The sequence below is a fragment of the Doryrhamphus excisus genome, chromosome 1 (assembly GCF_030265055.1).
Source record: "Doryrhamphus excisus isolate RoL2022-K1 chromosome 1, RoL_Dexc_1.0, whole genome shotgun sequence".
Lineage (NCBI taxonomy): Eukaryota > Metazoa > Chordata > Actinopteri > Syngnathiformes > Syngnathidae > Doryrhamphus > Doryrhamphus excisus.
The window spans coordinates 5,927,271-5,942,500 of NC_080466.1; the positions used below are offsets into that span (position 1 = coordinate 5,927,271).

The window sequence follows — 15,230 nt, forward strand, 5'->3', positions numbered from 1 at the left end:
AACTAACGGAATTAATCCATATTTAACAAATACATTTCCATTAAAGATGTTTGGCAAAAGTAATACTAACAAAGAAACAGTAAACTAATATTGTAAACAAAATATTCCACGTGTGTAAATAGTGACACCTAGTGGCTGACATTTTACTCAAGTACAAGTCAAAGTACAGGGCTCTGTTCTTTCACTATCAGTGCATACCTGCCAACAAAACTATGAATTTGTCATACTCAGCATGCAATTTGATTCTTGAACACATACTGTACAGGATGTATGCTTCACTGCTCTGTATTTGTTGCATTTTGTATGTTTCAGTTCCGGTTTCAGGCTGTACAGTACAGATAAATATTAAGTAAATACATATGATCAGTTTGTCAATAGTACTTAAAATGGGGGGTGGGGTGCAAAAATATTTGTCATGACAGAAAAGAACTGACAACCACTGCAAGTCATAGGTCTGATTGCTGGGTCACCACCAATTCAATCACACATAAGAATTCAAAGCCTCACATTGTGCAGCATGACTTCATATGTAATACGTGTTTGTGAGACCAGCCAACGTCGGTGTGACAGAGCAGAACAACAGGTGGTCAGCAAGAGGATCACATCCAAACCCCCCCACCCCCATCACCAAACTCGACAACAAACATATCACAAAAGGCACTAGGCCACAGGAACTGGTCTCCATAGTAACACAATTGTACATCCTGCTCAGTACAGACTGTCCTGATCTCTCATTGAACACCAGAGAGTCAAAACTGAAATCAAAGCAACTTGCTTACAAAGCACATTCCATTTTGCTTATCGAAAGTAATATGTACTGAAATATGAGATATATTACTTAAAATAAGCAATATAATCCGACTTGCTTGAATCAAGATAAAAATGCATTTTGGCAAGTCAAATTAAGATGTTAGATTCGTGTCTGGTTAGCATGTAGGCTACACAGCAGATCGGGAAGACCTGGGTTTGAATCCTTGGCATCTCTGCGTGGGTTTTCTCCGGGTACTCCGGTTTCCTCCCACATTCCAAAAACATGCTAGGTTAATTGGCGACTCCAAATTGTCCATAGGTATGAATGTGAGTGTGAATGGTTGTTTGTCTATATGTGCCCTGTGATTGGCTGGCCACCAGTCCAGGGTGTACCCTGCCTCTCACCAGAAGATAGCTGGGATAGGCTCCAGCATACCCGCGACCCTTGAAGCGGCATAGATAATGGATGGATTTCTGTCTTTTTGGAATGTACAGTAAAAAACAGTAAAATCATAAAGATGTTATAACAATAAACTTGTTTATATAAAAAATGTAGGATGACACATGTGCCTAAACACATGTTCACATGCAATCACAGAAAGGTCTCTGCATTTATTTGGTTACTATGATCTCACGCATACTTATATAACAACACTACTCTTTTGTCGGTATGGCTTGTACTGTTTAAGTATACACATTGATGTTGACAGTACACTACATACAGGACGTCTCGGTCATACTAGCCACTTCCTCATTTGTTACATAAGCCAATGTCATGTTTGAAGGACTATTAGTTTCATAAAAGCAAACAAGAGCATAACCCCTTCATTTACATCAAGGATTATTTGGGACGAGTTCTCTGGGAATGTTGTGCACTCCTGTTTCCATGCCAGTGAATAATACTGCCTGGATGTCCCATAGATGTCATGTTGTATGTTTTTAGATAGCAAACACATCAGCACGTAAGCTAAACAAAAGTATTGGGATATCTTGAACTTCTTAAAAGAAGTGAAAATATGGAGTCCTTTGGGAAGACTTGTGTCTGCAGCATTTTTTGGTTTATTAAAAAAATACTAGTGAGTCTAGGGGTCACTGATCTGTTTCACTGAATGAAACATTCAGGGACATGTCAATACGGTGTACTTGCATACTTACCTTGGTGCTATCCTGACACCTGAAGACGTAGCAGGCACAGCATGGAGCATCTCTGAGCAGGCAACCAAAGCTGCTGGGCTCCTGGCTGTTGTGAATGAGCTTGGTCACCTGATGAGGTTGGCACTCAAACAGCACCGTGTGCGTCAGGGGGTCCCACACGGCGTCCTCGGCACACTGCAGAACACACCGCATCCATGATGGCGACACGAATAGGGACACGGCCTGACCCGGCAGGGGCTGAGACCGGCTAATCTGGGCCACCACCCAGGGAAGCATCGGCATAGTGGTCATACGGTGGACCGGGAGAGAACCGATTAATGTCAGTTTGTATTGGACCTCCTCCACCTCCGGTGACTCCTCCTTAGCATCCACATATGTACTTGTAGTCCTGGGTTTCACTTCGAAATAAAGACCCTCCATAGCACCTCCTGCAAAAACATAAGCCACTTAACTCAATATAACAATTCCTACATGGAAGCACAAATGTATTGTGGGTAACCGATTTATTCAGGGGGTGGTGCTGAAATGACCAGACCACCTGGTGTTGTTTACACAGGCTTAAACACTTCCGGTGTCAAGGACACATTCTTTAGCACTATTTCGATTCAAAAGGAAAACATGTTTACATCGCACATAAATGTTCATAATTTGAAAAGTTACAACCATATCATGAGTAATATAATCATATTATTCATTAAAGAAGTTTGACTGAAGAACTTTACGCATGGTTTTACGCACAACCACTCCTGTCTCTTTAACTGACATACAAATACAATAATGAAATACATTTTAACATAATGTCATTTTGAGAGGATTTCGTTGACTTACTGTTTATGTTCTGAGGCGGGGCCTCCAATCCGGAGCTCCCACGGTGAGCAAAAGAAGCAAACACAAACGAGAGAGGGGGAAAAAAAAGCGAGTGGTTGACTTTGCTTCGAGTTAAATTTAGAAGAGAGGCTCCTCTCCCTCTCCTCTGTGCATGCACTGCCCGGCTGGGGCACTCGACAAGTGCACGGCGCCTGCATGAGCGATGCTCAGGCCACGCCCACTCCCGTCGTGTTTCCATATACAGTGCCTGACTAGTCTTGTCATTATCCAAGCTGTAGGAACAACAAACAACTTCACCTTTACTTGCGGGGGGTGCTGGAGCCTATCCCAGCTGTCTTTGGGTGAGAGGCGGGGTATACCCTGAACTGGTCGCCAGTCAATCACAGGGCGCATATAGACAAACAACCATTCACACTCACATTCATACCTATGGACAATTTGGAGTCGCCAATTAACCTAGCATGTTTTTGGAATGTGGGAGGAAACCGGAGAAAACCCACGCATGCACAGTGAGAACATGCAAATTCGAGGGTGGAATTGAACCCTGGTCTCCTAGCTGAGGTCTGCGCGCTAACCACTAGACCGCCATGCCGTCCTCCACACAATATTACTCCACCAAATTTGACCGTTTTCTGTGTGAATCATAGGTTCCAACAGGTATTTTGCAGTATTGATGATTGGTGATTTGGATGCAGTTTAATGAATGATTCATCAGAAAAATCTACCTTCTGTCACTCTACCACTGTCCATCCTTTCCACAAGCTGTGGGCCTTGGAAAATGCAACACCAATGTTTTGTTCTCTCCAAATTATTGTTGCTCATTACCTTCCAAATTACAAGAAAGGGAAAATTATTCAGCAGGATGGCGGCCCTTCTCATAATCCAGCATCCACATCAAAGTTACTGATTTCCTGAACAAGGTCAAGATGCTCCAGGATTGGCCGGCTCAGTCACCAGATAAGAACATTATTGAGCATGTTTGGGGTTAGATGGAGGACGCTTAGAAGATGAAACTTGATGAATCTTGACCAAGTTTTGCGAATAGGTTTTTATCAATTAGTTACATGAGTTATTGCTGAGACTTCATGAGTTCATGGGAGTCACATATATGAATTCTTCTTACCAAGGCACCCTGACTTTGTTCTGTTTTTTTGTAGCATGATTGTCTTTTCCAAAGAAAATTTTATTGCAGGCAATACAGAATATTTTGGTAAATTATTTTGACCCAGATAAACACACAAAATTCTCAGAAATACTCTTTCCATTGTCTCCAAATCCTGGTGATTTTGATTTTGCCTGTGATTGACTATCATTTTGTATTTGTTTTATTCTATTTATCAGTAATAATGCCAATAATCGTCTCTTCTTTGCTGAAGGGACAGGACTAATTTTGGCGTTTGGTAGGGGATCAAATTATTTCCCTGAAATATATACAAAATAACCTATATTTAATGCTTTAATGTATGTGTTGCCAAGTGGTGAGCATGTAGGCTACACAGTCAGGAAATCGGTAAGACCTGGGTTTGATTCTCCGTGTAGAGTTTGCATGTTCTCACCGTGCGTGCGTGGGTTTTCTCCGGGTACTCCGGTTTCCTCCCACATTCCAAAAACATGCTAGGTTAATTGGCGACTCCAAATTGTCCATAGGTATGAATGTGAGTGTGAATGGTTGTTTGTCTATATGTGCCATGTGATTGGCTGGTAACCAGTCCAGGGTGTACCTCGCCTCTCGCCCAAAGACAGCTGGGATAGTCTCCAGTATACCCGCGACCCTAGTGTGGGTAAGCGGTATAGAAGATGGATGGATGGATGGTCTTCAGCAGAGCATCTCCTGTCAAATAGAGGATCATTGACCAGTGTATGACTGAAGATAATGTACTGTAATAAAACTTAACTATCCTAGTTAAAATGACACTATACAATGTAGGACTTTCTCAGCAGTTTATCGTTAGAATCTCAAGCATTGCAGCTTGGAATGGAATACAGATGCATGTACAGCAATGTCTCTATGTACAGTACAACTACTCACAGGAAGCAGGGATGACTTTTCGGCAGGAATGAATTTGTGTTTAGATTTAAGGACATCAGGCTAAGGTGAAAACAACCGTCATGTCAAGACAGAAAAATATCTCAAAAATTGCTTCACATTATGAAAATAAAGACTCGTAAGAATCAAAAATAATCTGTTTACAATAACATTAATGCTCACTGATGTCCTCTTTGGAATTATATGTCATTGTGTCTATCATCTCTAATAACAGACAGGTATCATTTACAGTGCATTGTAAAAATGACATAAGAATGTATTACTTCTACTCTGGTTTTGGCTGCAGTTTGTTTTTTTGTGGCTCAAAGAAGTTTTCAATGATGGCATCCACCAACTGGTCCAGTTCCTTTTTCAGGTGTTCCACATCACTGTTAACAGTATTGGAAAAACATATGTTGGATGAGCACTTCTCTTTGGACATGAAACATGTTTGGTTAGTGCTTTATACCTGTTACCAGGGGCTGCACAGAGCTCAGTGTAGTATTTGATTTTGGGCTCGGTGCCGCTGGTTCTCATCGTGGCTACACCCCCGTTGGAGAAGGTGAAGGTGATCATCTGACTGGATCGAGAGGTTGGAAGAATCTGGGGACAAGAGCATGGAACAGAGAGTCAATAACGACAATAAGTAGGCTATTTTCACATGCAGTGGCCATGGGTGTTCATTTTCATTAACTGCAGAGAGTACCAGGTGTCTATATGGGGAAATAAGTGTATTAAGAAGGGGGTATTTACATGTAAAAAATCCTATAGCACCACGTTTCCTATTGCCAGCTATTGACAAATACAAGGATAGCACGTACAGCAGGGGTCTCAAACACGCGGCCCGCGAGCCAAATGTAGCCCGCAGAACACTAGTTTGAGGCCCCCGCCTTGATATGAAAGTTTAATGTTAGTGTGGCCCGCGCAAGTTTGATATGGATGCTGTATGGTATCATGTACCCAGAAAAAATTATTACGTTTGATTAATGTTCATGTTAAAGGTTAAATAACTGTTAATAGTTATCCTCCCTATCCGTGTGGAAGTGGTAAGTTTTTGGCTTTTTAAGTTTAAAGGAAATAACTTGGAGGCTACTGTTTAGGTCGCTAGCTCTCTAGTTTGCGAGTTAGCATGTGTCACAAGACCCTGCAGTTGCGCAATATGTTGTAAATAAAAAGAGTATAAATGTGATTATAGTCGTGTTTTGTCATGTCTCCTGGGCTCTAATAATGCTTTGTTAATTTTAATCTGAAAAAAATAATGTCTACCCAATAAAAAGTAAGATATTTGAGGGCAGTGGAATGTTTTATCAGAGCTTTTCTTGTAGAAAATCGCAAAGTTTATTCATTTTTGTGTTTTTAATAAATGCGTTTTTTGGTTGTTTTTTTTTTTTGGAAAACCTGATGCGGCCCAGCCTCGCCCAGACCCTAGCTCCAGTGGCCCCCAGGTAAATTGAGTTTGAGACCCCTGACGTACAGCCTTGTTGTCGGGCTGGTTGCTGTCGTAGCCGGTGGTCAAGTCACGGACAGCGGTGATGGAGAAGGGTCCGCATTTGGTTGGGTACGAGTTCTTGCTACCGTTGTAGTTGCGCAGACCTTCGAACAGGCTGCGAATCACTTTCTGATCATGACAGATGAAGTAGGAGTTCTTACTGATGTGGTAGCCGTACCTGGGAGTAACAGGATAAAATGTCTTACTGTCAGAATCTGATAGATGGATGGTAGACCGTGACGGCTCCAGCAGTGGGTAACATTAACAAACAAAAACATAACCTGCTGTTTTGTGCTTTGTACAGAAGCAGTGTCATTGTGTAACTTACTCTTCATAGATGGTTGCCAGTTGCTGAGAAAGACTCTTGTGCTTAGAAGCCAGGTAAGAAACCATCTCTCCTGCTATTGCAGCAGCACTCACCCCATCTTTGTCCAACACTGATGGACTGCACATGTAGCCTGCAAAACACACACACACACACGTTTCAATGCAATTTGACGACTGTTGCTGCTTACGTCCAACACAAAACATGCACGTAATTTGCTAGTATCGACACATTCAGCATGATCAATTTGTGAAGGTATTGTTTTATGTTGCAGGAGCAAGTGTATCATCATCGGAGGTTCCTCATGCAGGCAGTTAAGGTAAGGTTTTGTAGCAAACACTCAAAAAGGAAGTTACACTACATTTAAATCACATGAAACTATTTTGTTATACTAGGAGGATCCTTGCAGTTCTTGGAATAGAATACCACAAGTTGATCAGAACAAATGTGTCCGTAACGTGTGTGTTTTTGTGTACCTATGGCCTCCTCGAAGGCGAACAAAACAGTCTTGCCCCCATCCAAAAGGTTTTTGGCTCTGTTCCCCATCCATTTGAACCCTGTCAGTGTTTCCTATTTTGACACAAGTACAGTGAGTTGTAATTGTTCTCGTATTGGTGCGCTATCTCTGCATTACCTCAAAGTGAAAGCCTTCCTTAAGGGCAATGGCACGCAGAATCTTGGATGAGACGGTGCTGGCTAACATGTAGACGTTTTTAACAGCCGTAGCTTCGGGTTTCTGCTCTTTCCAGCAGTGGAACATCCACCAGCCCAGTAAGGCTCCCAGTTCGTTACCACTGAACACATGCCACTCTCCACTGGACAAGACACAATATGTGTATTATGTTACTTACAGCATTAATAAAGCTTTAACAATTTATTTCAAATAAAATCCCAAAATACTAATATACCTCTTTTGCCTCTCCGCAGCAGCTAATCGATCAGCATCTGGGTCATTAGCCAGCACCACAGTGGCCCCCTCTGCCTGAGCCAGAGCAAAGGAGAGCGTCTGCGAAACAACAACACAACAACCCATCACACACAGAATCGACACAACCATGCAATCATGTGCACGTTTGTTGCATACCAGGACTCCTTCTCCCTCCTCCGGATTGGGATATACGACTGTAGGGAAGTCTGGATCTGGATCTTTCTGTTCCGCCACAGCATACGGAGGGTGAAGGTCGAAGGCCTTGAAAGCAGACTGCACAAATGCGTGGCCAACACCATGCACGGATGTATGCACAATCTTTACATCGGAACTCTTGTTTAAGTCTCTGGAAAGAGAGGACCCCACCCACGCATAGAACTTAAACACTGTAATGTGGCATAGCCTGACAAATACAGTACGCACAACATATTTTCTATGCAAAAATATGTGTCAAAGGTCATGATGCTAAAGTTAAAATAATGTGCATCAATGAAGCAGAGTCATCAAACAACTGCTGGTACATTTTCCACAAATGCTTATCGGCCTAAATGTTGTTAAAGTGACCTTGAGCCTGCAAATGCTTTTAAAAAATACACAAGTCGATATAAAATATGTGTCACCTGTGATGACAGTGTTTCTGAATGGCTTTGAAGTAATGTGTATGAATTTCCTCGTAGGGGTCTTTAAGCAGAGGGCTCTTCAGTGCCCGCTCTGTGTCCCAAGATTCCGACCAAGGCTCCAGATTCTCCTCAATGGCCTTGGAGATGCCTTTATCGTGGGGGGATACTATCTGGGCACCGTTCTCCCAGTATACCTACAACAGAGGGAGGGAAAGATGTCAACATGAACAAGCTTTCATAATAACAGGATTAAAAAAAGTGATACCTTGTAGCCATTGTCTTGTTTGGGGTTGTGAGAGGCAGTCACCATGATACCGGCACACAGCCCCAGGTGTGATACTGTAAAAGGCTGCAAAAAAAAAAAAAAAGCATGATACACTATTTGTCCACATCACACAATTAGTGGTTAATTACAGTGTATTTCCATTAACCTTCAGTATTCATGTTGAATAAGGGTACCAACAAGGGCCTAGATGCACTTATTTGTTTTTTAGCCCATCATTCACAAAATGATGTCATCATTCTGTGCATTATAACAAGAAAACTAGTTAATTTCAGCTAGCTTACAATGCTGTCATTGGGATACACCTATTTTGACTATGAAGCCCTCTAAAAAAATGCCTAACATTGCATCATTTGATATATATGATCATGCACAACACGTACACTGATAGCATGTAATAGTTGCGGAATCTTGTAGTATAACACAACCAAAAACCTCTTTCCTTGGCGCATTGATACTAGCTAACTAACACGATGCGCCGCTACAGACGGAAGAGTGGATACCTAGCTCTCGATTTCGCTACAAAGACTCAACAAGATGCTCGTTTGCAAACATCTAAGAGTTGTCACCGCTGTTGTTGTTGACATAACTAGCATACTAAATAAGTTTCGGTGGTGTTTTAAATAATTAAAATACGGCAAGATACCGCAACTATTACATGTTTATCATGTACATTAGTGTACGTGTTAATGCATGATCACAGCATGTATATAAAACCATGCAATGTTGTTAGACATATCCTAATAACAACATTGTAAGCTAGCTGTTTTCTTGTGTTGTAATGCACAGAAAAGGGAAATAAATATGTATTCATGTTTCACATAAGGATTGTTAATGATGGGCAAAATTCCAAAAAGTGCAGTTCCCCTTTAAGCAATGTGTAGTTAACGTGGGAGAACCGGAGTTGTAGTCCCAGTACTTAACTCTCTCAGTAGTGAAACCATATTGTCATTTGCTGAGTCATAAAAAGAAGGATCAAGCAGCATCGTACCACAAAAGGAGTCGGTGTGATATCTGAGAAGAGGTGAACGGGTACGCCTTGACTGGTGAACACAGCTGCTGCCAGTTTGGCAAATTGCTTGCTGCTGCCACCGCTGGGATCATGGGCTCGGGCGTCGTAGCCAATCACCACTCCACGCTCTTTGAGGTTCTTAAAACTGTCCTCCAGGTAGCGACAGAAACCCTTCCAAGAAAGAAAGAGAGACATAGATAAGTGCAGAATTTCTGGTGTAAAAGTACCCTAAAATATACATTATTGACTTGAATTTAAAATGCTTGCTAACACCATACAATACACTTTTTTTAACATAGCAGGTCTGTGTCGCAACTTACATACCTACGTCTCTAGACTCTCAATATAACGTACTGGAGCTCATTTATCTGCAAAGTAATGCAGTTTAGACTACAACTTTGATGTGTTGTGTCTGTGTGCCACTGCTTTTAAACAACATCAAATAAGAACTTGCAAAACAGACGTACATAGAGCCTGTATGTGTATGTGAGTGTGTGTGTTATCTATTAACCAACCTGTGTAGTCTGGATGACAGTAAGGTCATTCATGCAAGATATGCCCGGGCCCATGGCTGCCCTCAGACCTGCTGTACCAAACTCCATCCTGGATGTAAAGCATTTCTTTAGCGTCTCGACTGCTCCATCTTTAATAAGCTTCTCGACCAGAGACACCGTCTTTGGATTCTAGGAGGTGAAAACATGTCATTTATGTTAAGAAAAGTTGTATATAGAATACCAGTCAGTTTAGATACACATGGGGAAAAGTGTATCTAAACTTTTCAATGGTATTGTACACATTGTTGAACATTTTGAACGGACAAAAATATCATATCATTTGGAAACTGACCACAATTTTTGCATTCAAAATGTCTACACATAAAAAGAACACAACATTATTTTCACAAAAATTCATGAAAAATCCAGCCATAATGAGCTAGCTCTCGCAGTTCGGCCTCATTTCTGCAAGTGACCCCACTTTACATCAGTTAAGAAGCCAAATTAAAACAATAATTGAAGGATAAGCAACTTAATTGCTACTTACCAATATGTTTTTTCATGATCTCCATGTCTTAAGGTTTAAATCCATGTTCTGCAGGTTCTCGATTTCATCTCCAAATGTTTCTTCTATTGACACATCGCTCAAATCTTCCATATAATCACTATAAACATCCTCGTCTCGTATGCTGCTGTTTGTTTACCTGAGTAATAATACCCTGATGATGGCTCCAGCGGTGAAGCGGTATAGAAAATGGATGGAGAGTACCCTATACCACTTCCAAAAATGAGGCTGAACTCCAAGAGCTAACTTGAAATAAAAAAACACTAAATGTATTTTTTTCAAATGTACAGTTTGCTGATTACAAACAATTTATTTGAATCATGTCAGGGACCCTTGAAGCCAAACATGTACAGACAGCGTTTTCGAGTTAGTCACATTGTGTTAAAATTAACTTAACCCTAACTCACTTATGTCAGTGCTGACGAATGTAATTCAATTTCCAACGTGACTATGATTAGTAGCATTTTGTGTCAATTACACGACACCCATGAATGACTCTTTTTTTGTGTCGGTCAGATGTTCGGATCCGAAGCACGTTACATTAATTACACACCGTGTGCAACATCCTATCCTATACAATACTGTTGAAGTGTCGGTCAAACCTTTGAAATATTAGAGTTGCTACAACTCTTGTGGGCGTCATAAAGTGAACTTAATGTGGGTTTCGACTAATTTGACGTGCTCGGACTTACCTTGATTATATACTCATAAATGAGTAACGCTTCTTTACGTAGCATACATTAAGGTCAGTAGTGTATGATTAGCTAAACTGATGTTGGATGTTCTCAATGAAGTTAGCTGCCTGCCATTCAGAGTCCGATCACTCCCTACTTCTAATAACTCATGGGAATGTATTTACATTCCATTTTAATAATGTCTAAAATACCATTACTGGTGTACGTGTGTGTTATAAACTCTGTAAATTATGCGATAACAGTGCAAGTACTGCAAAAGCTTGCTAGCATGCTAACATGCTAGCTGTCAGGTTACCTTGTCATACCGCAGCCATTCGTTGACAGCCTGCTCCAGTGTAGCGTCACCCGCTTTCGAAAAAACGCTGTCCATTATTTGCCCGAATATTGACTCAATATTGTTGAAGCGACTGTCTGTCTCTCTTACAGTCTAACGACCACAGCGGTTATTCCACTAGAAACTCAGGATGCGATGCAATTGGTGGAGCTTCACTTGCTGCGTTCACGTCCTAACCGAAAAGTCGGAATTGTCCCTTTTGTTGAACGCCCCCCAAAGGCGAATGACACGACTCAATACTGTACGTTTGGACATAACTGCCGGACCTCAAAGTCAATCAACAGAAGTAAAACTGTATAAGTACAATACCAGGCGTGGAAATTACAATCTATTTTTTAAATTTGTGTATATACTTTTCCGCTGAGTAATCGTGAAATAGCATTCATGTCCACTTACGATGCTGTGATGAACTGCTCCACAAGCTGTATTCATTGCTGCCTTGAAGTATTACAAAACAAAGGCCTGGTGGTTGTATTCGTCCCTTCACTAGTATTTTTAATTAGTGAATACAGGTGAGTGTCATGTATTTCACTTCAAACAGTATTCTTGAAAATAAAAATTAAAAATCTAAATTATTGTGACAGGAGCACTGTGCTGATTTCAATGACCTACTGCAAAATCCATGTCAGAGATTGTTGGGGGTGTTCACGTGCACGACTGGGTGTATTTTTACACCTAAATAATTAGGTGTATACTGTACATACCTGTGATAGGCATATCTCTGTAAGGATGACGCATATGTATAATTAATTGTGCCAACATTTTCAAGAAAACACAAATCAAACATGTAAATTATATCATAAGCTTGGACTGCAAAATTTAAAAAAAGCTCAGCATCATGGTGATAAATTGTCACAATATTTTATTTTGCCAAATACACCATAAACACTAGTGTACAATGTGATTTTTTTCCAGGTAAATATCAGTTCTACTGTATGGAAGCTAAAGTGCACAAATTGCGCTTCAAATGCATTTCTTGTCCTGAATGGCACAAGCCCAAACAAGTCAAACGGATTCAAGTTTTATTTATGGTTAGTGTGTCAAACTGACATCACAAACCACCCCATGTTGCGTTATTAAGGCTAGGCTATGTTACAACCGCTAAAACGTAACTTAAAGCTGCGGATCGTGTATGTGTGTGCAACATAAATGAATTCAATGCTTTCTAAAGAAAACAGTTTCCATAAAAAAAAACACTTCTTTTTTGTTCCACTCATTTCAAATAGGTCCCAATTAAATGCAATGTTCATTGTATTATTCTAAAACTGTAAAATATCAAATTTTTTTTTCTAATTAGCGTTTGTGTCAAAATGAACCAAAACAGAATACCTGCCAATGCAAAAGAAAAGCTCTGACCCACTCTCTCTCTCTCTCTCTCTCACACACCATTATCGCTTCCTTTTCCTTTGCTTTATGATGAACAGATTCTCATCAGTAGGATACATCTGTGCAGAGATCTTTTTATGGGACGGCTTTTTTTTGGTCTTCTTTTCATCTTTCTTTTTCTTAGACTTCCCAGGCGATGTCTTGTTTGTTTCTTTCGACTTTTTCTTGATTACGGAGTCACCACAGCTGATCTTTTTCGATCCGCATATTGACTCTGTGCCAAAAACACTACCATTGGACAGGACTTGGTTCAACTTCTTCTTTTTCTTCTTCTTCTTCTTCTTCTCCTTCTCTTCACCTCCCCCTCTGGGTAAATCCTCGCTTTCATCCACGATGAACATCGATGGAGCTGGCCGTTTTTTGGGCACGGCTCTCTTGGGTTTCCACTGTTTGCTTACATTTTCCTGTTTGTGCTTGTTCAAGTTACTTCCAGCTTTAAAGTCACTGCCAGCATGACCGGGGCTGGGTTTGTGGTTGGCAAATTGACGGCTAAAAACCTTGCTGTTGTTTTCATGGCTGATTTTTTGTTTCTTCTTTGGTGGTCCAGGAGTGAGCGTTGTCTGAGAACTGTTTTGGATGAAGCTACATTTCTTCGGTCCTAAAGAAAAAAGAAAAACAATCTGTTAACACGGCACGGCGATCAAGTGGTTAGTGCGCAGACCACACAGATAGGAGACCAGGGTTCAATTCCACCCTCGGCCATCTCTGTGTGGAGTTTGCATGTTCTCCCCGTGCATGCGTGGGTTTTCTCCGGGTACTCCGGTTTCCTCCCACATTCCAAAAACATGCTAGGTTAATTGGTGACTCCAAATTGTCCATAGGTATGAATGTGAGTGTGAATGGTTGTTTGTCTAGATGTGCCCTGTGATTGGCTGGCAACTAGTCCAGGGTGTACCCCGCTTCTCGCCCGAAGACAGCTGGGATAGGCTCCAGGAAAAAGCGGTAGAAAATGAATGAATTAATTAATCTGTTAACACCATATTTAAGAAAGGCAGCAGCATTCATAACAGGGCACATAAAGACAAACAACCATTCACACTCACATTCATACCTATGGACAATTTGGAGTCACCAATTAACCTAGCATGATTTTGGAATGTGGGAGGAAACCGGAGTACCCGGAGAAAACCCACGGGGAGAACATGCAAACATGCAAACTCCACACAGAGATGGCTGAGGGTGGAATTGAACTCGGGTCTCCTAGCTGTGAGGCCTGCGTGCTAACCACTCGGCCCGCCCTGCAGTCCCCGTTACCAGATTAGCATGTGTAAATGTTTGACTGCATTCTTTAACGTGACCTACCTTTGACCTTCCACTTGAGTCTGGACTCTCTGCGTTTGATGTCCATCTTGGTGTCGTAATGGTTGATTAATTGCGTGTTGACCAATGTTCCATAGAACATCCTCTGCCGCGTGCAGTCCTGAGGGATCCACAAAAATTAACAGTCGTCAAAATATGAAAAATATTTCAAGACCATAAACCGTCCAGTCTCTATTGTTGCCGAGTGCATGTTTAACAGTTTGTGCTTACCGCTATTACAACATTGGCTTTGTGGTTGCTGTGTTGTGCACAATAGTTGTTCCAAAAAAAATTTTTCCTTTGCACTTCAAATCCTTACTAAAGTCTAAAGAAACAACGTTTTATAGAATACGTTTTAATATTTCATAACTAACAGCCTCTCTCCAATTATTGCTTGCTTCCAATGAACACTTGTCCTCATTGCAGTATAGGCCAATTAATACCTCTACCATAATTAACAACATTTATGGTCATTTATAGTATTATTATACACCATAATCATGCTTTGGTTGAAAGTCACAGACCTGGTCCTCATTCATCGGTACAGTAAGGGAATAAAAAGCAAAACACAAAAAATGCAAAACACAAAACTGCTGAGCTTTTGTGTTTTGCAGTTTTGATGATTTTTAAATGTAACATTAAAAATGCAAACTACTAAGCAGGTAATTCTCTAGTAAATAACATTCTCAAAAAAGAGGAAAGTGCAGCCAACTGTTACAGTTAACAGCTTGGACAGTTGACAGGAAATTGCAGTTGCTTATTGCCTAAAGAGCAGCATCAACAGTTCCAGCTTGGAGCCCCGTTCCTCATCTCTACTGAACAATAACAGCACACTGCCGTCATCTTATCCAACTGTCTTTGTCTTTTTTACATATTTCAACACATTTCAAGGCGTAGTGTTCCCAAACAAATGATATCAAAGGGGTTTTTTTCCTTGGCATTATTCTTAGCCAGGGGTCTCAAACTCAATTTACTTGGGGGCCACTGGAGCTAGGGTCTGGGTGAGACTGGGCCGCATCAGGTTTTCAAAAAAAAAAAAAC

At 41.0% G+C, this 15,230-nt stretch overlaps 3 protein-coding genes across 8 annotated transcripts in view; all 3 read right to left on the bottom strand.

Annotated features, from left to right (window-relative positions):
• Positions 1-2,945, bottom strand: part of tbc1d1 (TBC1 (tre-2/USP6, BUB2, cdc16) domain family, member 1) — a 36,024-nt gene extending 33,079 nt beyond the window's left edge. For all 5 annotated transcript variants that reach the window (XM_058065494.1, XM_058065492.1, XM_058065491.1 and 2 more), the window contains exons 1-2: positions 2,734-2,945; positions 1,906-2,333 (exon numbers count right to left, since the gene is read on the bottom strand). In XM_058065494.1, the coding sequence (XP_057921477.1) occupies positions 1,906-2,325 (420 nt within the window). In that variant the 5' untranslated portion in view covers positions 2,326-2,333; positions 2,734-2,945. The remainder of the gene's footprint in view (positions 1-1,905; positions 2,334-2,733) is intronic.
• Positions 2,946-4,660: 1,715 nt separating this feature from the next.
• Positions 4,661-11,704, bottom strand: pgm2 (phosphoglucomutase 2). Of its 2 annotated transcripts, none has more exons than XM_058081734.1 (13): positions 11,466-11,704; positions 9,932-10,099; positions 9,396-9,587; positions 8,387-8,470; positions 8,122-8,315; positions 7,658-7,847; positions 7,482-7,579; positions 7,208-7,388; positions 7,050-7,143; positions 6,577-6,706; positions 6,234-6,426; positions 5,229-5,362; positions 4,661-5,148 (listed from the first exon to the last, which is right to left on the bottom strand). In XM_058081734.1, the coding sequence occupies exons 1-13, from the start codon at positions 11,538-11,540 to the stop codon at positions 5,046-5,048; spliced, it is 1,836 nt and encodes a 611-aa protein (XP_057937717.1). In that variant the 5' UTR covers positions 11,541-11,704; the 3' UTR covers positions 4,661-5,045. The 2 variants fall into 2 exon arrangements, with proteins under 2 accessions (XP_057937717.1, XP_057937727.1); XM_058081744.1 differs by lacking the exon at positions 11,466-11,704 and adding an exon at positions 10,458-11,428.
• A 631-nt stretch (positions 11,705-12,335) lies between these two features.
• The window catches only part of zcchc7 (zinc finger, CCHC domain containing 7), a 44,783-nt gene continuing 41,888 nt past the window's right edge, over positions 12,336-15,230 (bottom strand). Inside the window, exons 9-10 of the mRNA XM_058081755.1 lie at positions 14,193-14,310; positions 12,336-13,488 (exon numbers count right to left, since the gene is read on the bottom strand). Of these exons, the coding sequence (XP_057937738.1) occupies positions 12,893-13,488; positions 14,193-14,310 (714 nt within the window). The 3' untranslated portion in view covers positions 12,336-12,892. The remainder of the gene's footprint in view (positions 13,489-14,192; positions 14,311-15,230) is intronic.

Excerpts from the sequence above, each read along its gene's own strand:
- pgm2 (XM_058081734.1), bottom strand. The coding sequence starts at position 11,540 with ATGGACAGCGTTTTTTCGAAAGCGGGTGACGCTACACTGGAGCAGGCT. Across the intron at positions 8,316-8,386 it reads AACAAGACAATGGCTACAAG|GTATACTGGGAGAACGGTGC; the intron begins GTATCACTTTTT and ends CCTCTGTTGTAG. Across the intron at positions 6,427-6,576 it reads CTGGCAACCATCTATGAAGA|GTACGGCTACCACATCAGTA; the intron begins GTAAGTTACACA and ends TGTTACTCCCAG.